The 24,275-nt window shown below is 42.0% G+C and overlaps 1 protein-coding gene across 2 annotated transcripts in view; it reads left to right on the forward strand.

Moving 5' to 3' along the window:
• Positions 1–24,275, forward strand: part of PKD2 (polycystin 2, transient receptor potential cation channel) — a 77,022-nt gene that overhangs the window by 40,088 nt on the left and 12,659 nt on the right. For both annotated transcript variants that reach the window (XM_068233146.1, XM_068233152.1), the window contains exons 6-11: positions 5,616–5,844; positions 7,862–8,032; positions 8,720–8,901; positions 13,998–14,118; positions 16,631–16,729; positions 21,444–21,565. In XM_068233146.1, coding sequence (XP_068089247.1) covers positions 5,616–5,844; positions 7,862–8,032; positions 8,720–8,901; positions 13,998–14,118; positions 16,631–16,729; positions 21,444–21,565 — 924 coding nt within the window. The remainder of the gene's footprint in view (positions 1–5,615; positions 5,845–7,861; positions 8,033–8,719; positions 8,902–13,997; positions 14,119–16,630; positions 16,730–21,443; positions 21,566–24,275) is intronic.

Below are 24,275 nucleotides of genomic sequence, written 5' to 3' on the forward strand. Positions count from 1 at the left end.
CAGGGAAGAAAGGGGGTGTGGCCATTCGTTATTTTTTCATCTCTTTATCCCCTGAATGAACCTGGAGATATCGTGGTTTTCACACAGCAGCTGCTGCTGTGGAAGATGGAGCCTTTTGAGCTTACTCTGTTAGGCCTGGTGCACACCAAAAATCGCTAGCAGATCCGCAAAATGCTAGCAGATTTTGAAACTCTTTTTCTTCTTTTTCTGCAGCGTTTCAGCTAGCATTTTGCGGTTTTGGGAAGCATTTTTGGTGTAGTAGATTTCATGTACTGTTACAGTAAAGCTGTTACTGAACAGCTACTGTAACAAAAACCGACTGGCAAACCGCTCTGAAGTGCCGTTTTTCAGAGCGGTTTGCGTTTTTCCTATACCTAACATTGAGGCAGAAACGCCTCCGCAATCCAAAATCTGCAGCAGCCCGGGAGTATGAGTTTCTGCAAAACGCCTCCCACTCTGGTGTGCACCAGCCCATTGAAATGCATTACCCAAGCGTTTCCGCAGCCGCAAGCGGATCGCAAAACGCAGCCGAACCGCTCTGGTGTGCACTAGGCCTTAGAGCTTGCTTCTATTATGAGGAGAAGGCGGCGCAGGAGGAGGGTCTGTTTAATCGCCCCTCGTATTTTTCGTGAGAGAACAGTTCTTGATAATTTTACTGAGACAGAAGTGGTGAAGAAGTTCAGACTCACTCGTGATATGATTTATGATATGATCCGGCAGTAAAAGGCGGGAATACTCTGGTCAGGTAGTGGTAAAACTCCGCCTCCTACCCACAATGCTTCACTTTTAAGCTTACAGAGAGAAAAAGTATCCCATGTAAATCATTAATACCGATTACCTAACTCTCTGCTTTCTCACACTTTCCTCATGCATATCTCTCCATTATCCCCTGCTATCGAACACTTTTCTCTCTGTCCTCTCACACTGGTGAATTGACTCCAGAGTGTTAAAATACCTCATGAGATAAACTACCTACCTTTTTTCTCTTAGTAAATCCTCTCTGGTGAATTGACGCCATTGAGAGATTATCTATCTCTATCTATCTCTATATATCTATCTCTATATATCTATCTCTATATATCTATCTCTATGGCGTCAATTCACCAGAGAGGATTTACTAAGAGAAAAAAGGTAGATAGTTTATCTCATGAGGTATTTTAACACTCTGGAGTCAATTCACCAGTGTGAGAGGACAGAGAGAAAAGTGTTCGATAGCAGGGGATAATGGAGAGATATGCATGAGGAAAGTGTGAGAAAGCAGAGAGTTAGGTAATCGGTATTAATGATTTACATGGGATACTTTTCCTCTCTGTAAGCTTGAAAGTGAAGCATTGTGGGTAGGAGGCGGAGTTTTACCACTACGTGACCAGAGTATTCCCGCCTTTCACTGTCGGATCATATCATAAATCATATCACGAGTGAGTCTGAACTTCTTCACCACCTCTGTCTCAGTAAAATTATCAAGAACTGTTCTCTCACGAAAAATACGAGGGGCGATTAAACAGACCCTCCTCCTGCGCCTTCCTTCGTCTCCTCATAATAGAAGCAAGCTCTAAGGCCTAGTGCACACCAGAGCGGTTTGGCTGCGTTTTGCGATCCGCTTGCGGGTGCGGATCCTCTTGGGTAATGTATCTCAATGGGCTGGTGCACACCAGAGCGGGAGGCGTTTTGCAGAAACGCATACTCCCGGGCTGCTGCAGATTTTGGATTGCGGAGGCGTTTCTGCCTCAATGTTAAGTATAGGAAAAACGCAAACCGCTCTGAAAAACGGCACTTCAGAGCGGTTTGCCAGGCGGTTTTTGTTACAGTAGCTGTTCAGCACAGCTTTACTGTAACAATACATGAAATCTACTACACCAAAAACGCTTCACAAAACCGCAAAACGCTAGCTGAAACGCTACAGAAAAATAAGAAAAAGCGTTTCAAAATCTGCTAGCATTTTGCGGATCTGCTAGCGTTTTTTGGTGTGCACCAGGCCTAACAGAGTAAGCTCAAAAGGCTCCATCTTCCACAGCAGCAGCTGCTGTGTGCAAACCACGATATCTCCAGGTTCATTCAGGGGATAAAGAGATGAAAAAATAACGAATGGCCACACCCCCTTTCTTCCCTGGTGAATTGTGATTTGGAGAAAAACTAACTACTAACTATCACTTATTTATCTCATACTTATCTCACATTTATCTCTTGCATTTCTCTCTGTCAATATTTTCCCCTATACTTCTGGAGAATTGCTATTTGGAGATATCACAGGAGGTAAATTACCTCCCAAGAGATAAATAGGTTGGTAACCTCTGGTGAATTGACGCCTATATCTCTCTCTCTATTTATCTCTCTCTATATATCTCTCTCTCTATATATCTCTCTCTATATATCGATCTATAGGTCCTTCTAAAAAAATTAGCATATTGTGATGAAGTTCATTATTTTCTGTAATGTACTGATAAACATTAGACTTTCATATATTTTAGATCCATTACACACAACTGAAGTAGTTCAAGCCTTTGATTGTTCTAATATTGATGATTTTGGCATACAGCTCATGAAAACCCCAAAGTCCTATCTCAAAAAATTAGCATATCATGAAAAGGTTCTCTAAACGAGCTATTAACTTAATCATCTGAATCAACTAACGCTAAACACCTGCAAAAGATTCTTGAGGCTTTTAAAAACTCCCAGCCTGGTTCATTACTCAAAACCGCAATCATGGTAAGACTGCCGACCTGACTGCTGTCCAGAAGGCCATCATTGACACCCTCAAGCAAGAGGGTAACACACAGAAAGAAATTTCTGAACGAATAGGCTGTTCCCAGAGTGCTGTATCAAGGCACTGCAGTGGGAAGGAAAAAGTGTGGCAGAAAACGCTGCACAATGAGAAGAGGTGACCGGACCCTGAGGAAGATTGTGGAGAAGGACCGATTCCAGACCTTGGGGGACCTGCGGAAGCAGTGGACTGAGTCTGGAGTAGAAACATCCAGAGCCACCGTGTACAGGCGTGTGCAGGAAATGTGCTACAGGTGCCGCATTCCCCAGGTAAAGCCACTTTTGAACCAGAAACAGCAGCAGAAGTGCCTGACCTGGGCCACAGAGAAGCAGCACTGGACTGTTGCTCAGTGGTCCAAAGTACTTTTTTCGGATGAAAGCAACTTTTGCATGTCATTCGGAAATCAAGGTGCCAGAGTCTGGAGGAAGACTAGGGAGAGGGAAATGCCAAAATGCCCTTTTATCAAGGGCAGGGTCAATGCAGCTAGCTATCAGGAGATTTTGGAGCACTTCATGCTTCCATCTGCTGAAAAGCTTTATGGAGATGATTTCATTTTTCAGCACGACCTGGCACCTGCTCACAGTGCCAAAACCACTGGTAAATGGTTTACTGACCATGGTATTACTGTGCTCAATTGGCCTGTCAACTCTCCTGACCTGAACCCCATAGAGAATCTGTGGGATATTGGGAAGAGAAAGTTGAGACGCAAGACCCAACATCTGGATGAGCTTAACCATTTATGCCTCCAGGACGTAGTATCTACGTCCAGGAGGCCACGTGCGCGTCCGCGCGCTCCCGCGGCCGATTGCACGCGCACTCCCGGCCACGGATTCGGTAGCCCAGGAATCAATGTATCGGGCTATGGTGCCCGATCACTGATTCCTCTCCCCCGCTGAAAAAGCGACATTGTACGCTTAGTGACGTCATGTAAACAAAATCGAGATTGCCATCTTGTGGCCAAAAAGTAAAACTACAAGTAAATGGAAAAAAACATTACAATACACAAATATTTCCCCAAATAAAACTATTTATATCCCACCCTCCCAAAAATACCCACATAAAATGTTTAATGAAAAAAAAAAAAAAAAAATTACTATAAAAAAAAAAAAACACATAAATATTTACCTAAGGGTCTAAACTTTTTAAATATCTATGTAAAGATGAAATATTTCTCTGTAATTTTTTTTTTTATAAGCTTGTAAATAGTGATGGATGCAAAACAGAAAAAATGCTCTTATTTCCAAATAAAATATTGTCGCGATACATTGTGATAGGGACATAATTTAAACGGTGAAATAACCGTGACATATGGGCAAATACAATACGTGGGTTTTAATTATGGAGGCATGTTTTATTTTAAAACTATAATGGCCGAAAACTGACAAATAATGAATTTTTTCATTTTTTTTCTTATTCTTCCTGTTAAAATGCATTTACAGTAAGGTAGCTCTTAGCAAAATGTACCCCCCAAAGAAAGCCTAATTGGTGGCGGAAAAAACAAGATATAGATCAGTTCATTGTGATAAGTAGTGATAAAGTTATAGGCTAATGAATGGGAGGTGAACATTGCTCGGATGCATAAAGTGAAAACGACTGAAGGCTGAACTGGTTAAAGGAGTCATCAGGGGAGAAATAGTAAAATAAGTGGTACTTACTGGGGGCTTCCTCCAGCTCCAAGCTCCCAGGACGTCCCTCTCCGCAGCTCTGCCCGTAGCCGTTCGCCGCAGGTCCGTCCCGGTCCCCGGCGATGTACTGCGCCTGCTGTCAATCACCGCCTGCGCAGTCCGCTCCAGCCCACGTGGCGGTGATTGGCAGCGCCACTCACGCAGGTGCAGTGCAGAGCGACCTGGAGGTCGCTCTGACGTAATCGCCGGGGACCGGGACGGACCTGCGGCGAACGGCTGCGGGCAGAGGTGCGGCGAGGGACGTCCTGGGAGCTTGGAGCTGGAGGAAGCCCCCAGTAAGTACCACTTATTTTACTATTTCTCCCCTGATGACTCCTTTAAGGCCGCTATTGAAACATCCTGGGCCTCCATAACACCTGAGCAGTGCCACAAGCTAAGAGCAGTCATTTCTGCAAAAGGATTCCCGACCAAGTATTGAGTGCATAACTGAACATAATTATTTGAAGGTTGACTTTTTTTGTTTTAAAAACGCTTTTCATTTATTGGTCAGATGAAATATGCTAATTTTTTTGCAAATTTTTTGAGATAGGAAATTTGGGTTTTCATGAGCTGTATGCCAAAATCATCAATATTAAAACAATAAAAGGCTTGAACTACTTCAGTTGTGTGTAATGAATCTAAAATATATGAAAGTCTAATGTTTATCAGTACATTACAGAAAATAATGAACTTTATCACAATATGCTAATTTTTTGAGAAGGACCTGTGTGTGTATATATCTATCTATTTGCATCATACTGTCATATTTGCAGTTTGCTCTGTTTTACAGTTTAAAATACAGAGTGTGGTTTGTAGAGCTAATGGCCCTTTGAGCAGTAAAAACCTTATCTGAAGCGTTGTTTCACAGTTTCTTTGATGTATAAGTGCGCCAGAAAACAACATTGTAGCAACCCAAGTTGGCAGAGCTCAGAGAAGCACTTTTGCATAGATAACTGAAGTTTATTACCTCTTCCTGTACTGGGAACAATATGACTTGTTTCTTTGCTACTACTATTCTATTTCTTAACTGTACTACTCATACAATTCATTATCTCATACATTTATTTTTGCTTCAGATTCACTTATAATATACTTTTTGTTATGTTCACATGGGTAATCAAATATAACAGTTGAGCTGCACTACCTTTGCCAAATAATCATAATAAGCGTATTGCCTTTGTGTTTTGTAGGTTGCTGGTGGAGTTCCCAGCTACAGGTGGCTTAATTACATCTTGGAATTTTCAGACTGTAAAACTTATTCACTATGTTTCTGCGTTTGACTATTTCCTGGCTGCCTGTAAAATAGCTTTCTGCTTCTTCATACTGTACTACGTGGTGGAGGAGTTCCTGGAGATCCGCATTCACCGCCTGCATCACTTCCGCAACCTCTGGAACTGTCTGGATATTGTCATTATTATAGTGGGTATCACAATAGACAAGCCTGGTAATTACCAAGAGTGTTATTTCCATTTGTCCTTCTCTGAATGCCTAAGGCCTCTTTCTCACAGGTGGCTGAGCGGTACACTCATCAGGCTTTACAGCCTCCTGTTTGCTGGCCACTGAGCACCCTGCAGCTGCAATTTTATAACAACCCAATGGCAGCGTTTGCAATTTCATGCTTGTGTTTTGACTCGTGGTGCGGTTACCCAGCCAGGCAGCCACAAAAAAGCATCATGTCACATCTGTGCATAGCTGTGGCCACATTCTGATATAAGTAGCTGATAGGTGGTGAATTCTTCATCTTCAGCCTCCCATGTGAAATAGGCCTTTATTTAAAGAAAACCTGTACTGAGAATTAAAAGTCAAAATAACCATACACAAGTCATAATTACCTCCCGTGTAGTCTATTCATCAATCTCTTTATCCTCTCCTGTGTCCTGTTTGTCCACTGTGATCAATGGAATTCTCCGTCCTCCATTTTGAAAATGGCCATTACCACAGAACAGCTTCCTGGTCAGCACACAGTTAAACTGTAACATCGTCCACTTGAATCATAGGGAAACATGGACACATCAGTTCTCCACTCAGCTGTAACTGACAGCAACTGATATATTTCAGTTCTGACAAAATGTTGTCAGAACTGGAAGGGATCATTGTCAGAAGAAAATGGTGAGCTTCTGAGCATAACTGATGGCAAGGTAACTATGTAATGTTCATTTGAAGTTACCTCATGTGTTTATTTTAAATAATTTTACTCAGTACAGGTTCTCTTTAAGCATGTTTTTATAGCTATTAGGTGTGGTGGATATACAGTATGTTGTGTTGGATCATCAGCTTTAAGAACATTCATATAAACTGCAAACCACTGTTGCCATATTTACGTTTGTTTGTTTGTTTTTTATGTTTTCAGCTATGGTTATTTACACAATTATTGCAATTAATATTTCAATAGTTTTTTTGCTTGCAGTTTTAAAAACATAACTGAGTGTTTAAAGCTGACTTTAAGATTGCCTATCTGTTTAAATATGACTTTGTCCTTCCTTGTATCTGTAATATACAGTAAGTAATCTGTTTCTTTTCAGTTAACTCCTGATTCATTCAAATAGTTTGAGTCAGACAGATGGCTAGGGACAGTGATATAGAACTAAATTCAGAATTTCTGCCAATGACTCAGTCATATCAGTTTCCTATTTACAAAGGTGTCCCAACCCCAAAAAGAAATATGATTTTAAGTCCTACTCCCTGCTGAGTCCTATACTGGATACTCATTACTAGAAAATTATTTGTGGAAACAAATTTAATTTATCTGTGTAGGTTTAGGGCTTGCTGGGACAAGGGTTGAATTGTGAAAATAAGGTTTTTGGGAGTTTCCTGCCTGATCTTTTACCACCCAACTCTCCCCTGGGCCCTACTTCCTCGTTATTTCCTAACCCTCCCACATTATGATTTTGACTGAGAATCTTGCTAGGCAGGATTGGACCCGATTCGCTGCAAATTCAAGTTTGGCAATCTTGCATGCTTATACCTCCTAATAATTCTGCACTGCATGCAAATTTAATGTAAATTGTATTTAACTTGGCAAAAGTGCCAATTAAATTTGGCATGCCATGCATACGATCTGGCCCACCTCCAAGCTGCATACAGCTTTACTGCATACAATGACATGACCTAATGCAGCTAGGTTGAGGATGAAGGCAGTCTGTTATTGGGGTTATTGTGTTTGGCATGTATCATTATGCAGTGTAGAACTTCAATGGGATGGGGCACAGACTGAACTCCAAGAAAACTGCATATTGTGCAGTGGAATTCCTGTGTTGCAGGAAGTAGACTTTGGAGAGGCCACTGCCCCAGCTAGTGGGTTGTCTGACATCACATAATCAAGGAGGTTAAACACAGATCCATACATGCTTTGGACCCAAGTGCCTGCATATGATTTGTGTCTGGTTATGGGTGTCACATTCTAACATTAATTTCTTTGTTTCTGTTTCTCCTGCAGCTTTCCATGGTAGCAGTGGCAATAAACCTGTACAGGACGACATCTGTGGAGGAACCACTAAATAAACTCCTGGCAGACATGAATTCATTCCTGAATTTTGAGTCTTTGGCATACTGGCAAAGCCAGTTCAACAATGTTGTTGCAGTCACTGTGTTCTTTGCTTGGGTTAAGGTAATATTTTTTCTTCCATGGTTTCTGCTTATGTATTGATTACTCTTGCCACCGTAGTTGTAATGACCTACCACGGCTGATTCAGACAAACATAATGCAGTAATATGCACTTATTGCTGTATGATCTCCATTTTTTTCATTACTTATATCTATAAAATGGCCAGTAAGGTTTATCCCATTGTTTAATTTAATTTCCAGATGTCTTTATAGGTACAGAAAGGGTTTTAATTTTCTTTAGCAATGCCTGATCTGTATCAGCATTGTAGAGATGGCAAGTCAGGGCAAAGAATTCCCTCCTTTTTGGTTACCAGACGGTGGTTGTTGTATGATTTACAGGTTGCTGCCTACATATCACTGCAGGAAGCCATTCTGTAATTTGATTTCCTTTATTACCAAATTTCTTTGGTACACTTTCACTTATTGTTATTGCACAGGCAATTCAGTGATAACAGAATTAAAACAGAAAATGACAACAATAAATTGAGCCCATAGTGCTCACATCTGCCACGGCACTTAACAAAGACCATTCTACCAATTACACCCGTCTCACATCCTGTGATTGAGCTGGGGAAGGCACTTTTATGCACTATAATGTTTATGGCTAGGCTTAATTAATGTCTCTACATGTCCTAGGACCTATGCTAGCTTGGAACCATTTTCATATAACTCATTGTAATACTCCGACAGCTCTTCAAGTTTGTGAACTTCAACAGAACCATGACTCAGCTGTCAACAACGATGTCCCGCTGCGCTAAGGATATCCTGGGATTCTGCATAATGTTTTTCATAATATTCCTGGCTTATGCCCAGTTTGCCTACCTTGTGTTTGGAACTCAAGTAGATGACTTCAGCACTTTCCAGGACTGTATGTAAGTAGTGCAGAAATGGCTGTATACAGTAATATTCTTTCAAGTTACAATTCAGGATAAAATTGCAACTGTAAAACATGTAAAAGCCCTGTATGCACACTAGATGGCGTATGACCAAGGGGACGTTTTCTGGGCCATCTCAGCTGAGAATTTAGTGTGCATGTATTCCCCAAGGTTGCATATAGACATCTAAAGGACGCTGATGAGCGAATGCATTGCTCTTGTGCTTACCCTGCCTGCTGGAAGCTGCTCTATTGCTGTAAAATAGTCTCTTCTCTCCTCTCCATAGAAACAATACATGCTGCTCAGGCATACCCAAAGGGCATGTCTGTGTAACGTTCATTGCCTGCAGTGTTGCCTAAAGGGTTAAGCTGGAGCCTTACAGATGACACTAATAGCATTTGTGTTTTCTCCCTTTAGGCTGCACGCAAATGCTATCTCTGGAACTGTCACTATCCCATTCATTTTTACAGTGGCTGGTGCCTATCAAAACTTTCAGCCAAAGGGCTTGGTCCAGTTAAATGATCTGGTTCTAGGTGTCTGTATGGATCAGGGCAGTTGTCTTTGTGTTTATCTATAAAGTGCATATGACTGTGGAGTGGGCTGCTCACAGTGGATCAGTGGAAACTGAGATGACAGCAATGCTCCATGTAGGTGCTGAGTCCTAGTGCACTAAAAGGTAGTCACCAGCCACAGTGTGAAGGGAGAATACTCCTTTCTTTATTGTGCTCTCTTTTTGAATTGATGTATATTTTTGTGTTTGTTCATTGTTTTGAAGTACCGTATATACTCGCATACAAGCCGAATTTTTGACCCCCAAAAAGGGGGTCAAAAGTTGGGGGGTCGGCTTGTATGCGAGTCTTTCCTGGTGGTCGGGTAATCCGCGCCCCGCTCCCCCCGCGGCCGCCGCTATTACCTGCTTAGGCAGCGGCCGCTTCCTAATCCACGTTCCCCTCTCATGTTGCATATAAGTGTATCACAGCAGCCCGCCCTGCGCTGCTGCTGTGACGATGCAGGGGGCAGGAAAGAGCGGTTCCCCTGGTAACGGTGATACAGATTGCCGCTACAGGGAGCCGCGCTCTTTCCTGCCCCCTGCATCGTCACAGCAGCAGCGCCGGGCGCGCTGCTGTGAAACACTTATATGCAACATGAGAGGGGAACACGGATTAAAGGAAGCCGCTGCCTAAGCAGGTAATAGCAGCGGCAGCCGCGGGGGGAGCGGGGAAGGGGGGGGTGCTATACTGGCAACTACCTAGCTATACTGGGCACTATACTAGCTATACTGGACACTACCTACCTATACTGAGCACTATACTAGCTAAACTGGGCACTATACTGGCTATACTGGGCACTACACTAGCTATACTGGGCACTACACTAGCTATACTGGGCACTACACTAGCCATACTGGGGCACTATACTAGCTATACTGGGGCACTATACTAGCTATACTGGGCACTTTACTAGCTATACTGGGCACTATACTAGCTATACTGGACACTACCTACCTATACTGGGGCACTATACTAGCCATACTGGGGCACTATACTAGCTATACTGGGGCACTATACTAGCTATACTGGGCACTACCTACCTAAACTGGGCACTATACTGGCTAAACTGGGCACTATACTAGCTAAACTGGGCACTATACTAGCTATACTGGACACTACCTACCTATACTGGGCACTATACTAGCCATACTGGGGCACTATACTAGCCATACTGGGGCACTATACTAGCCATACTGGGGCACTATACTAGCTATACTGGGCACTTTACTAGCTATACTGGGCACTATACTAGCCACTACCTACCTATACTGGGCACTATACTGGCTATACTGGGCACTACTGGCTATACTGGGCACTATACTAGCTATACTGGGCACTTTACTAGCTATACTGGGCACTATACTAGCTATGTAGTGGGATGTGGGTGTCAAAAACACCCTCTAGTGAAAAGATACAGGAGACAAAAGTGGGAGCCCAATAGTGTAGTATGTCAAAAACAATTGAACGTAATAAAAGTAAGACACTACTCACAAAGGTGGGTTGCAGAGGGGCAACCGACCACAGGAAGCAGGTGGAGACAACAAACCCAACTCCACTCGGGGTGGTCCCTATGGACCTGGATGCGGTCGCTCTCCTTGGTAAAAGAAAGGGGACAGATATCCGCCGTGGTCGAAGCCACGTGTGGTCTGTACCCACCCCTCAGACGGGTGAGGTAAGGGGGTATGATTGCACAATAAGGGTATAAGAGGCGCCCTGGTGTAATAAAAGCATCTAAAAACAGTTTAAAAACGGGAAATTAATTTGAGGTGGTATACTGGCTATACTGGGCACTTTACTAGCTATACTGGGAACTATACTAGCTATACTGAGGCACTACCTACCCATACTGGGCACTATACTAGCTATACTGGGACACACTGGGGGGCTGCACCAATCCAGCATTTCCTAACCCCCGGCTTAAATGGGGGTCAATCCTTTTTCCCTGGTTTTTCAGGGAAAAGTTGGGGGGTCGGCTTATATGCAGGTCGTTTTATATGCGTATATGAGTATATATGGTACTATGAAAGGAGTAATGGCTCCAGTACCTATAGCCTTGAAGAGGGATTCCTGTGCAGAAAATTATACTAGCACAGTGCTGTATTGCATGAGCAGAACTGCAGCAGCATTGGAATCCTGTTTGCGGTCTGGTGACAGTAGCTGCTGCCCATACACCATTAAGCATTTAAAAATAATATGAGGATCAGAAATGCTCATATGTATATTGTGCAGGCGTATGATCTTTTTATATATTGATCCTTTCATATGAATGCAGCATTTTTTGCTACACAATGTGTGAAGGTTATGAAAACATTGGAGTTTTGCCGCTGATTTTGAACAATGGAAGTTGTAAACCTTCGTAAACAAGTTGTGCAGCCAAATGTGTTTTGTGACTTTTTGCTCAAAATAAATGTCTTAGGGTTTTTACTAGGGGTGTTTGCTGTGATGTCGCGGTTAGATGTTTATCACTCTTGCATCACTATGATTATAAACTAGTAGCACAGATGGACAACACTGTGTGACAGAAGCAGCCTAGATCCCACGCAGTTTGGTTATTTTCCTGTTGCTAAATTGGATACAGATAGCGACTGTTATTTGATTTGAGACAATGAAAATCTTGTATGTTTGAAATAACTCAGTAAGATCAAAAGTGGTGCCAAAACCACGGTTAAGGTGGAATCTTATCAGGTGCACCCAATACACAGCAGAAAGATTTTCACTAGAAAATCCATCAAACTGCAGCGTTGCACTGTTAGATACAGTGCAAGGTTAAGTGCCATTGATCTACCGCCATTCCCTGCTATGTTTGATCAATTGAAATGTACTGTTTGATCATAATTTAGATCGATTTTTGATGTGAATCGATCAAAATAACAATCGATGCGGCTCGCTGTGTCATAGGTAACCGTCAGATTCAATCAGAGTGATTGAATGTGCCGGTAAAAATCAATGCGTGTAAGGCCAACCGAGCCATCTTTAACCTGTTAAATAAACCATACGACTTGATTCGGGGGGCAAGCTAGATCAGATAGAGCCCACTTACTGCTGCTCCTACACCCTTTAATGGCTTAATTTTTGTTTTCCATTGAGAAAAAAAAATCAAAAGTACGGTAGTTATTTTAGATTTAGTTTAGATTTTTTTTAATTACAACTTTTTAATTTTTTACATCTCATACATACAGCATTTACCTTGTGCAAGGGAAAGCAGTGGGGTGAAGATTGCACAAAAGAACTAGTAAACTGTATATAATCTTTGTGATTGTGACCTTGTTAAAAATCCAATTTATTATTATTATTATTATTAATACTCCTTATTAAGCTTGCAATTGTAGCTTTCAAATTACTGTCCCAGTATAGCATTCAATGTGGTGTGACTTTGATTCCTGTATGAATAAATCTCTGAATGAAACAAGTCAGAGTAATGCCATCTATTGTATATTCTGGCGTATAAGACTACTTTTTAACCCTTGAAAATCTTCTGAAAAGTCAGGGGTTGGTCTTACACACCGGGTATCATTGATGCCAGGTGATACGCCCTATCCTGTTACCACCTCTCAGATCTTGCTGCTGAGGACTGTAGTGAAGCGGCGCAGGTGCACATGTGCGAGATCTGAGAGGCAGAGAAGGAAGTAAATGGGATACAAGGGTGGGCCAGAAGGGTGAAAGAGGCGTGTTTTATGGGCACGTTGCACTCTATTCTTCCATACCGCTCTGATAGACAGGTAGACAAGGAGAGCTGACCAGTCCACTTAGGGAGAGGGAGAGTTGCCCAACCCAACCAGTCAATCACCTGTATACTGTTATATACAGGGTGCCACATACAGTACAGCACCAGTATCTCTTCATACATAGCACCAGTATATGATGATTTTTTTAATTTTTATTTGGTGTGTTGGAAGAGGGGATATATGGAGAGTATATCCCAAACTCTATATTTTAATTGGAAAAGTTGGGGATTGTCTTATACGCCCAGTCTTCTTATACGCCAGAATATACGGTGGTTGTGTTTTTTTTTGTTTTTTGGTTTTTTTTTGTCTAGTAAATGCTATATCTCCTGTGGGTTTATCTACATAACTGCAGTTTTAATAGGCCTGAGTGAAGAGGCCAGCAATCAGTAGGGAGTGGTGATCTGGATCACTGGATAGGATTAAGGAGCCTCCCAGACATGTGCATACATATCATAAGACCTACTGTTAATTTGGGCGCTAGCTCCAGTCTCACCCCCGCAGATTGCTCTGCCAGTAGCGGGAGTTTAGCTGTATAGTGTAGTCAAACCCCGGCACCCAATGTACTCAGTTGGGCCGCCATAGCCACAAATTGCATTGTGTTAATGGTGATACCTATTTTAGTGATCGAGCTGCGTGCCCAAATGGCCGGTTTCACAGATATCTTGTTCTCTAAGGTCACCTAGAGGTGATTTTGTTTTTGAAGGGGTTTCTTTCTTTCTAATACATTATGTTCCAATTAAGGTAGAAGAGTAGCAGAAGTGGAAAACTCTTCGGCATGTACGCTGGTGCCATCCATTAATTTTGTTTTTTATTGCAGCTTCTCACAGTTCCGTCTCATTTTGGGAGACTTTAACTTCACAGAGATTGAGGAAGCAGATCGAATATTGGGACCCATCTACTTTATATCGTTTGTCTTCTTCATGTTCTTCATACTATTGGTATGTGTATCAAACATTTATTTTGCTCTGTTTAACATGCCATGCCATTGTCATAAAATGGCCATGTAGGCCATATATTTTAAAGCATACCTGTGTCAGCCTGGAGACAGTGACTGCTCAAGGTGTAGTTTGTTCCTTATGCTGCATCACCGGCCTCCCTTCATTTTTTGAGAAACTAATTAGGCTTAGTACCTTTTAACACTTATGTGTGAAGCTGTCAGTAATGACACACTGCACATCGTGTGCAACACGCATGTTAACTAGGAATGATCAATGAAATGCAAATTCTTCCAAAATTATGCACATTTTTATGCAAATGTATGCAGTTTGAAATTGATATATGCCGGTTTAAATTGATTGGTCCACTTTCAAGCAGCATATATTGGCATGAATATCTGCATCAACTCGGAAGAATTTGCATCTCATCCCTAATGTTAAAAAGTCATCTACAACAAGCTTTCGCTTGTTGCGATGTAACGTACCCAGAATCCCTTTATTGCACGACTTGCATGATTTCCTGGCAGGTCAATTGTACTAGAGCTGCCAATGTTAAAACGTTAAACCGCCAAACCTGCATGAAATTGCGATCTTGGATGCATTCTGTAGTGTGAAAGAGTCCTTAGAAATAGGGAAAGTCAACAAGATGCAAATCATTCCGAGTTAATGCAGGATTACCCCTATTATGTATGCAAATTTATGCATCTTGAAAATTAACCAATCGAATCCTGCTGGGGTAAAATCTGACTGGTCCATTTTCAAGATGCATAAATTTACATACATATTATAAATACTCCTGCATCAACTTGGAATTATTTGCATCTCATTGACCATCCCGACTTGGATAACAGTACTGAGAAATCTTGTAGTTTCTGGTACAGGAAATTTGTATCCACTACCCTAGCCACCCACATAATTAATCTCCTCTTCTTTGTAGCGTAGGCTGGCTTATAGTTCTGTCGGTAGAAAGGAAAATGTGACCACATCTTGCAAAGTTTTTGCTTGCTTAATGGTCTTGAAAATAGCCTCATTTTTAAAAACTATCACTTTAGGGAATGCGGGGAGTCTGTATACAACACAGCTGTATCCTTAGCTTTTGCACAGTTTATTGTGCATTGCATTACATTTTAACCCATCACACACACTTTTTGCATTGCTGTGAGGTGCAGCACAAATGTCAGTGCTTCTTGTCTCTCTTCAAATGCTTCACGTTTTAACCCCAACAGGCGGGCATGGAATTGCCTTCCCAGGATGAGACGAGGTGGGAAATGACTGTTGAGTGCGGCGTTTGCGTAAACGATGGTAACAAGTGCTGTCCATTCCTTTGAATGAACAGCGCCGTGGCTGTCATAGGTTCAGCACCCGTCTGAACCCGGTCCTACCAGTCCCTCAGAGAGACTCACAATCTATTACATATAGAGTAAAATGGACCATAGTAACTACCGTGTCAGCCTTTCACATGATTTATATATCCTAAAACTACAGATTGTATCTCTGCATAGCATTTCATATTTAACTATATTAAAGTGGATCTGAGATGAAAAACTAACTATAACAAGTAACTTGTCTATATATCTTATCTAAAGTTTAGATAGCATACACAGCATATCTATCTGCAAACCGCTTCAAAAGTTTATGATTATTTATTCCTGTGATACGAGGGCAGCCATGTTCTGTTTGTCACATTGTTACAGGCTGAGGGCTGGAGATGCTATCAGCTCGCCTGTGTGTAAATTCAGTTCTCTCTCTGCCTCTGAAATCAATGGCTAGTAACCTTCTCCTGCCCAGACTGAGCTACCATAAGCCCTTGCTACAGTGCCAAGGCACAAAAGGAGCTGTGGGCGAGGCTTGTTTAGTTTATAGGAAAGAGTATTGAAACAAAACAGTATTTGGCTTGAGGAATTCCCGATAAACTATATGAAAGGAACACAATTATGCAATGCGTAAAAGTTTATTTCGATCCACTTTAATTTCAGAAAAAAACTTAAGCCCAACTACGCGATACGATTCTTTGTGCGGTTTGATTACGATTCTATTTACGATCCGATTAAATCCGACATGTCCAATCAGGATTCAATACAATTCGATTTGCCATTGCAAAACAATGGCAAATCGAATTGAATCGAATCAAATCCCAATTGGACATGACAGATTTAATTGGGTCGTATATAGAATCTTAATCGAATCGCACAAAGAATGGTATTGTGTAGATGGGGCTTAAGATTATTAAAGCAGAATGCGATCGTTTCTACAGAATCCTCTTCTTTTTTTTTTTTTTTTTTTTTTTTTCCTTCTCCCCTTCAGTAGTTCTCATTGAAAATGTTAGTATATTTGTCTAGTGTCTCCAAATAGATTGATTTAATGCTGGATAAGATATGTTCACCGTTAAGGTTTTGTAGCAGGGCCCTGAGATTTTAACTTGTGCTTAGGACTCTTTTTAAATGACCTCTATGTATTCCTTCCAATAATTTTGTTTGGTCATGTCTTGAGCGTATTTTTTTTCCTTTTTTAACAGAATATGTTTCTGGCGATTATCAGTGACACATATTCAGAAGTGAAAACCGATATGGCTCAGCAAAAAAGTGAAATGGAGTTGGTGGACCTTATTAGAAAGGTAGGATGTCTAAATGATTGTCAGGGGTGTGTTCCACATCTATAGTAAAATACTTCAGGCATCCTTTTCTTTGGGAATATAACTGCATGATTATTTGGTCAGATCTTGCTTTGCTGTAAAATGCAAAAATTGCTGGGAAAATTGCATAGAAAAGTCCAACCATGTTTTTGACATGGGCTTATTGGAGAACAGCCTGATGATGAACCAGGATTGTTCACTGTGCCCACATGAGTAAATTGGGTAACATGCTTTTGCCACTATGTACACAATGTGCACCAAACACATTATTATTATATATAGCGCCAACATCTTTTTCTGTAGTGCTGTAAATTAGTAATAAAAAAAAAAAGTACAACAATGGGGCACATAGATACATGAGTATACATACTGTAGATACCTAGACCTACAAGTGATGTGCAGTTTGAAAACACTAATATTGGTATTTGATAACCTACACAGAAACCGAAGGGAGAGGTCATTGCCCTTGTGAGTGTACAATCTAGAGCAGTGTTCCTAAACCTTGTCTTCAAGGCCCACCAACAGTACATGTTTGTTTTGCAGAAAACCACACACCATCACAGGTGGGGTAATTAGTGTCTCAGCAGCGCTGATTAACTACCTCTGTGGATTTCCACAAAACATGTACTGTTGGTGGTCCTTGGAGACAGGATTGGGGAACACTGAAAGGGTAGTTGGGTGGAGACACTAGGAGAATAGATGAAGGGGTTAGCAAATGAGGCAGTGGGCCTCAAATTCTAGAGATAATGGCTTATAAGCTTATTTGAACAGGTGTGTCTTGAGGGTATGCTTGAAAAACCTCCAACTCATTAGGATGTCTATTAGCCATGCGTATTTCGGATGCTGGGTCATCCTTGTACGATAATGCATCAAACCGAGCAGCACATCCTCTATAATAAAACACTGCTGTGTCCCTGCGTGTGTTGTCTCTGTGTAGCTGGGTGCGTGCTTTTTGCTACTGCGCATGTGTGCGGCACGGACCCAGTCTCACAGAGACAGGGATAGGGCCAGGGAGCCAGGCGGGTGCGTGAGCGGGCGAATGGGTGTGCGGTGGGTGCGCATGCGTGCGCAGTACATTTGGCGGGCGGCGGCGAGAAACAGACCCTAGGGCCTGTTTTTTAACCGGCTTGGGTCTGCTAGTTTTAACCACGTGAGGACCCAGCCTTTACCCCCCCCCCCCCCCCCCTTAAGGACCAGCGCTGCTTTTTGTGATCTGTGCTGGGTGGGCATGCAGAGCGATCAGATCGCCCCCCTTTTTTCCCCCCTATGGGGATGATGTGCAGGGGGGGTCTGATCGCTCCAGGGGGCAGGCATGTTGCGGGGGGGGGCACCTTAAAGCCCTCCTCCGCGGCGAAATTCCCCCCCTCCCTCTCCTACCTCTCCCCCCTGCTGATCCACGCTGCACAGGACGCTATCCGTCCTGTGCAGCCTGTGACAGGATTTCCCCTGTCACATGGCGGCGATCCCCGGCCGCTGATTGGCCGGGGATCGCCGATCTGCCTTACGTTCAATGTAAACAAAGGAGACATACGTCTCCTGCGTTTACATTTAGTCTGCGAGCCGCAATTAGCGGCTCGCAGGCTATTCACGGAGACCCGCTCCGTGATCTAACAGGAAACGGCCGCTCGCGCGAGCGGCCTTTCCTGGTTAATTAGAGAGGTACCTGGCGACGCAGATCTGCGTCGCTGGTCCTCCAGCTACCACTTTGCCGCCGCACGGTATGAGTGTGCGGTCGGCAAGTGGTTAAATAAAGGTTGATGGTTTAACCTCCATGGCAATATTTCTGAGTGTAGCTCGGGGTCACTTTCACAGCAATTAGCAGTAACCCCGAGTTACACTCGTGGATACCACTGGGAGGGCCGGGTGCAGCGTGCGTAGCAGAGATCTCGATCACTCACCTTCCTGGGAACCAGCTGCAGCAGCAGCTATTTTTTTTTTTTTTTGTCCTCTGAGGCTCCCCATGTCTATGCTGAGATTGCCGTCTGTCATATGACGACAGAGGCCGATCTCAGCAAAGCACAAAAATAAAAAATGTGCAGTTAAATGTAACATAATTTATTTCTATACCAGAGTTCCTCCAACGCTGTCCTCAAGGCCCACCAACAGTACATGTTTTGCAGGAAACCTCAAACGTGCACAGGTGGAGTAATTACTGTTGCAGCAGAGCTTATTAACTTCATCTGTGGCTTTATAGAAAACATGCACTGTTGGTGGGCCTTGAGGACAGAGTTGAGGAACACTGTACCATGCGTACGTACGAAAAGGGCGTCGGGAAAAAAGGGCGCATGGTATAAACGTTAAATGGAAATATCGTTTATAGAAATATTGTGTAGAATTTTGTTTAGAAATAGTGTTTTAAGAATTTCTAAATCACTAAATAATGTGTATGAGATCGGCAATTCTTAAAACGTTAATCTTCCCTGTTTGTAAAGTGAAACTTAGATTTACGTTTATTAAAAACCCTCCCTGTACCTATCCCTAACCCGTAGACCCCCTGTTGGTGCCTAAACCTAAGACCCCCCTGTTGGTGCCTAAACCTAAGACCCCCCTGTTGGTGCCTAAACCTAAGACCCCCCAGTTGGTGCCTAAACCTAAGACCCCCCAGTTGGTGCCTAAACCTAAGACCCCCCAGTTGGTGCCTAAACCTAAGACCCCCCAGTTGGTGCCTAAACCTAAGACCCCCTATGGATAATAATGTTTTACAGACATTAATAAATAAAAAATGTAAATAAAAAAATGTAAATTATTTTTTTGGGTGGATAGAAATGTTTTAGAAATAGTGATTTAGTATCTTCATAAACGTTATTCATCACGGGCTCATTTTGTAAAGTTAAATCATCACAAACATAGTTATAAATCCTTAAAAATCTCCGGGCGCCGTTTGTTAAAACGTTAATAATCTCTGGCGCCTTTTTTTCCCTGTTCGGCGCCCATTTAAACGATATTTATAATGGAAGTGAATGGGGCGCCCTTTTTGTCCACTTCTCTCATGCGCCCAAATCTACTGCTTCCCTGTACCATGACCAAGATAAATAAGAACCTTTACAAACAGCCTCACCACTAGATGGCAGGGTACAGTAAAGAATGGTTTACCTCTCCTTTTCCTTAGGCTCTTGGCATCTTTATAATACTGTGTTTTACTGTATTGACTGGTTATTATTAACTAATGATTTTTTTTTTTATTAGTTAAGATCTATATTTACACAGGCACTTCAGAAATATCTTAGTTGTTTTAACTTGGATTATTTTTAGTATAATTTTGTAAAATTAATCCATCTATATATACTGTGAAAAATGCCTAGGTTGCAAATGTATTTGCTTTACATCCTATTTGAAACACATTACATTGAGATGGAAAAACTGAAGGCCAGATTTATCAAAATCAATGCAAGGAAAATCGAAGGAGAAATAGTTGCAAAAAATTGAGCACAATTGCCAGAATTTACATTCTGTATTTTGGTGCACTTGTGTCAAAGTCAAGATGGGAAAAGAAAAATTGCACAAGATAATAGAAAACGCACAAAAATGCACTTCATATCACCACAAATTGCACACATTTTGCTTTTGTGAACCATGTCAACAGGTTCCTGTGTTTTTTAATATGGGTAATTTATTATTTTTTGCAAACGCATGATGACGCAATATAGCTGTTCTAATAATATACCTACATTGAGGGAGCTTTTAAGGGTAGTTTAAATTCATATGTGCTAAATATATTTGATAGTGATAAAAATTGGTGAATAAATATTTGGTAATTTTGTTCTGGTATAATAGTGTTCTTTAAAAAGCATGGGCTTATTCACTAAACTGGTAAAATTGCTGTTTTACCAGTACTTATGCCAATTCAAGAGAACCAGAGATGAAGCACCCTCATGTATTTTATTACATTTATCAGTGGGAACATGACAGTAAACACCTACCCTGCTTTTAGTTTCATTGTTATCTGCTTAATTAGTCTATTTGCAACTGTGATAAGAATGCACCGACTATTCAGTCGAGGTTTGACCTGGAATCATTATAGCTGAGTCACTCTTCTGTGTAGTCTTTTCAAGCCCAAGCCTTCCCCTCTCCTGGCTTAGATTTCCTGCTTTGCATACTGAGAGCTGTGATGATATGGGAGAGGCTGCTGCTCCTGAGAGAGAAGCTCTGTGGCTGTAATATGATCCCTGTGTGCTCTGTGTGCACTAGATACTGATAATAACGGCAGTTTCATTCCTATGAGAGAGACTTCCTACAGGCAGATATCATACTAAAATGAAAGCACATAGATGAAAGGCTGCATTTAGCCTAGATAGCAGCATAGTCTCATATAGCCTAGACAGCACATCCAGAACAACTGATAACCCGGAAGGAGAAGGGATATGAGCCGGCGGCCATATTTGATTTTTCCTGGAGCAATAATGGATAAAAAACACTAAAAAAGGCACACCAGAGCGGCAAAATTATCAGGTAGAGCATTTATTTTTTACAAGCTATCAACTGATATGTTTATTTTGTGTGAAACTTTCATCTCTGGTTCCCTTTAACTATATAACTGGCATAAGTACCAGTAGAATTGGTGTACGCAACTTTACCACAGTTTTGTGAACTTGTCCCATAGTTGAAAAATACAGTTTTGTCCTTTTAAATATTGTTATGATCGAAGTTGTTTTACTACTGACAATTTAACACTGAGTTCAAATTTGCATCATTCCAGGGCTTTAGTAAAGCGATGGTAAAACTTAAACTGAAGAAGACAACTGTTGATGATATTTCAGAGAGCCTCCGGCAAGGAGGAGGGAAGCTGAACTTTGATGAACTTCGCCAAGATCTAAAAGGGTAAAATTATGCTTTAAATTCATGGGATTCCTACTAACAAGCTATATACATCTATATACATCTATATACGTGGAATTGAAAGGCCACACACCTAAAAATTAAAAAAAATAAAAAAACCTCAAGTCCGGAGTACTTCTTTAAGCAAACACAAGCAAAGTTGTGTAGATTCTGCAATAACCCAGTCTCTATATACGCCTCATGCCACCTTCACCTGACCCTATAGAAAGCCACTCAGCAAGAGGATGACTCAGCTTGCATGGGTCTGAAAACACCTATGGGGTAGTTATAGGCCTCCACTGCAATAGAAGATAATAGAATGTGCGGCACTCCCTCAATATTGTATAATGATTAGCAAGAAAGTGTACAAAACATACTCTCACCACCGCTGCAATGACTCAGCATTCAGATGCTTCTGACATGTGCTCCACGTAAAATGTCTCTAAAGGATGAAATATCACCAACTTCTTGAAAAAGAAAAAAGAAAAAAAAGCCATGTGCACCATACTGTTCCAGCGCAATGTAATTTATTGCAACATCTTCATCTGCGTGACCAAACATGACCAAGCATCCCGGAGGACGCAAAAACGGCCGTCACTTGTCCCATTCAGTGCCCACCACCCCACCTCCATTCTCACGGCTGCCATAAGCTGTCACCACGCATGATATATGCTATGAGCAGTTCTTTTTGTATGGAATGATGATGTGGAAGATGTTGCAATAAGTCACATTGCGCTGGGATGGTATGGTGCATATGTCTTTTTTTATTTATTTATTTTTTCAAGAAGTTATAGGCCTCCCTCAGCTCTGCCATTCTTTCCTTGGTTCTTTGGACCATTTTATACCTTAAACAAATAACCGCTTCATATAATGTTAAAATATAAAGTGTTGTTAAACCTCTATTGCACTGACATACTCTTGAAGATCAGTTGTTATAAAATGTTTACATACAGTAGAGAAATGGATTCATCCGGCACTACATCTGAGGTTAAGCAGAAATCCATCTTTATTTAGATTGCTGATTATGCAAACAGGCTCATACACATTGTAAATGGATGCATAGAAAACGTACCCTTAAGATGCTTGCTGTAGGGCAGTGTGGGAGCAGCGGTCCGCTTTTGATGTTATCTTCAGTATCCAGAGCACGCAGGGGGTTAGTACCCTTAATATCCGGATCTATTCAAAACCTCCAGAAAATCAATCATCACCATTTAGACCCCACAACCGCAGTGCCAGTCTTTCTTCTATTCACTTGAAATCAGTTATAAAATGTTTGTTTGGACAGGCTCTCCCTCGTAATGTTGGCCATGGCTCTGTGAGTCCGCTCGTTGCCCTCGCATGTGGTGTGGAGAGCGTTCACTCCTCTACCTGTAGTTCATGTGCTAGTACAGACTTTTGCATATGGACTCGCCGTACATGTTTTGTCATAAATTACTCATCAGGGACATGGGTGACATGTGGTGGTGTATATGAATACTATTATAAACTCCTCTCAAGGGAGGGATCAAACTTGTGCCTGGGAAATGCAGATGATTCCTTGCAAGTGGTTTTCTGCATGGTGTGTGCATGTTTGCAGTGCAAACAATGATGTACATAGATTGCATGTTCTTTCACCATTTCCTACATTTGGATTGGGTTCATATTTCCTACATTTTGGAGTGGGTTCATATCTCTAGAAACCTGTTGGATAACTTCAACTCAGGAAGTCTAACAGCTTGAAAAACTCCCATAGACATGAGGTTAGAGTCACCCAGTCCAGCACTAATTTGTCACAAAAATCCTCACCCAGACACCTGAGGTGTGATTTTGAAGAGCTGGACAGGTTGAAGCATGTGCATGTATCTTTGGGCTGTGTACCTGTGATGTGTGTATATTAGGTCTATAGCGTGTCTCTGTGATGAGCACTTGTTACTGCTGAGGATGTTCCGCTTCAATGACAGAAACGTAATCCCATAATCTGTCTCAGTATAGCAGATCTTCCACAGTTTCTCTACTACAGGGAAAGGGAACTCTATATACATAGAAAAAAACTGTAGGGGCAGAAAGGTGGGGCAAACCCACATTCTCATTTGAAGCCTAACTACTGACAAGACTCCCAGTGTATGGATATTGCACTGTCCAATAACGGCTGTTGCTGTATGGTTGTGTACAGACCCCAGCTGCAGCTCAGTCTACAGGATTTCAGTACTGTCAGCAGTGCAGAGCAGGGAATCCTCTGAATAACAGGGATCCTATTATTTCACTGCACATGTACAGGCTGTTTTAGGGCCCGTTTCCACTTGTGCGTTGCGATCCCGTCATGGAAAACGTGTCAACGAATCCGCATGCGGGTGCAGATTCGTTCGCGGTTCCATGCGGAATCGCTCGCGGTTTGCGCTATGCGATTTTAACCATGTCCATGCCAGCAAGCATTGACATGGGTTTTCAAGCGGAAACGCCGGGAAAACCGCAAGACTAAAATGCTTGCAGTTTTCCTATTACATTACCGGCAATTCGCGTGCAGCATGCGAATTCTGACTGCTCTGCCGTGCAGATTTTTCTCTGCACAGCAGACCGCACAGAATTCCTGGCAAGTGGAAACAGCCCCATCCACTTGTATTGGTTATGCGAATCTGCATGCAGATTCGCTCTAGTGGAAACGGCCCTTATACATGTCTTTCTCTCTACAGGATTCTGGAGTACTTCAAAGGGAGCCTGAACTGAAAATAAAAAG

Source organism: Hyperolius riggenbachi, chromosome 1, assembly GCF_040937935.1.
Source record: "Hyperolius riggenbachi isolate aHypRig1 chromosome 1, aHypRig1.pri, whole genome shotgun sequence".
NCBI classification, from domain to species: domain Eukaryota; kingdom Metazoa; phylum Chordata; class Amphibia; order Anura; family Hyperoliidae; genus Hyperolius; species Hyperolius riggenbachi.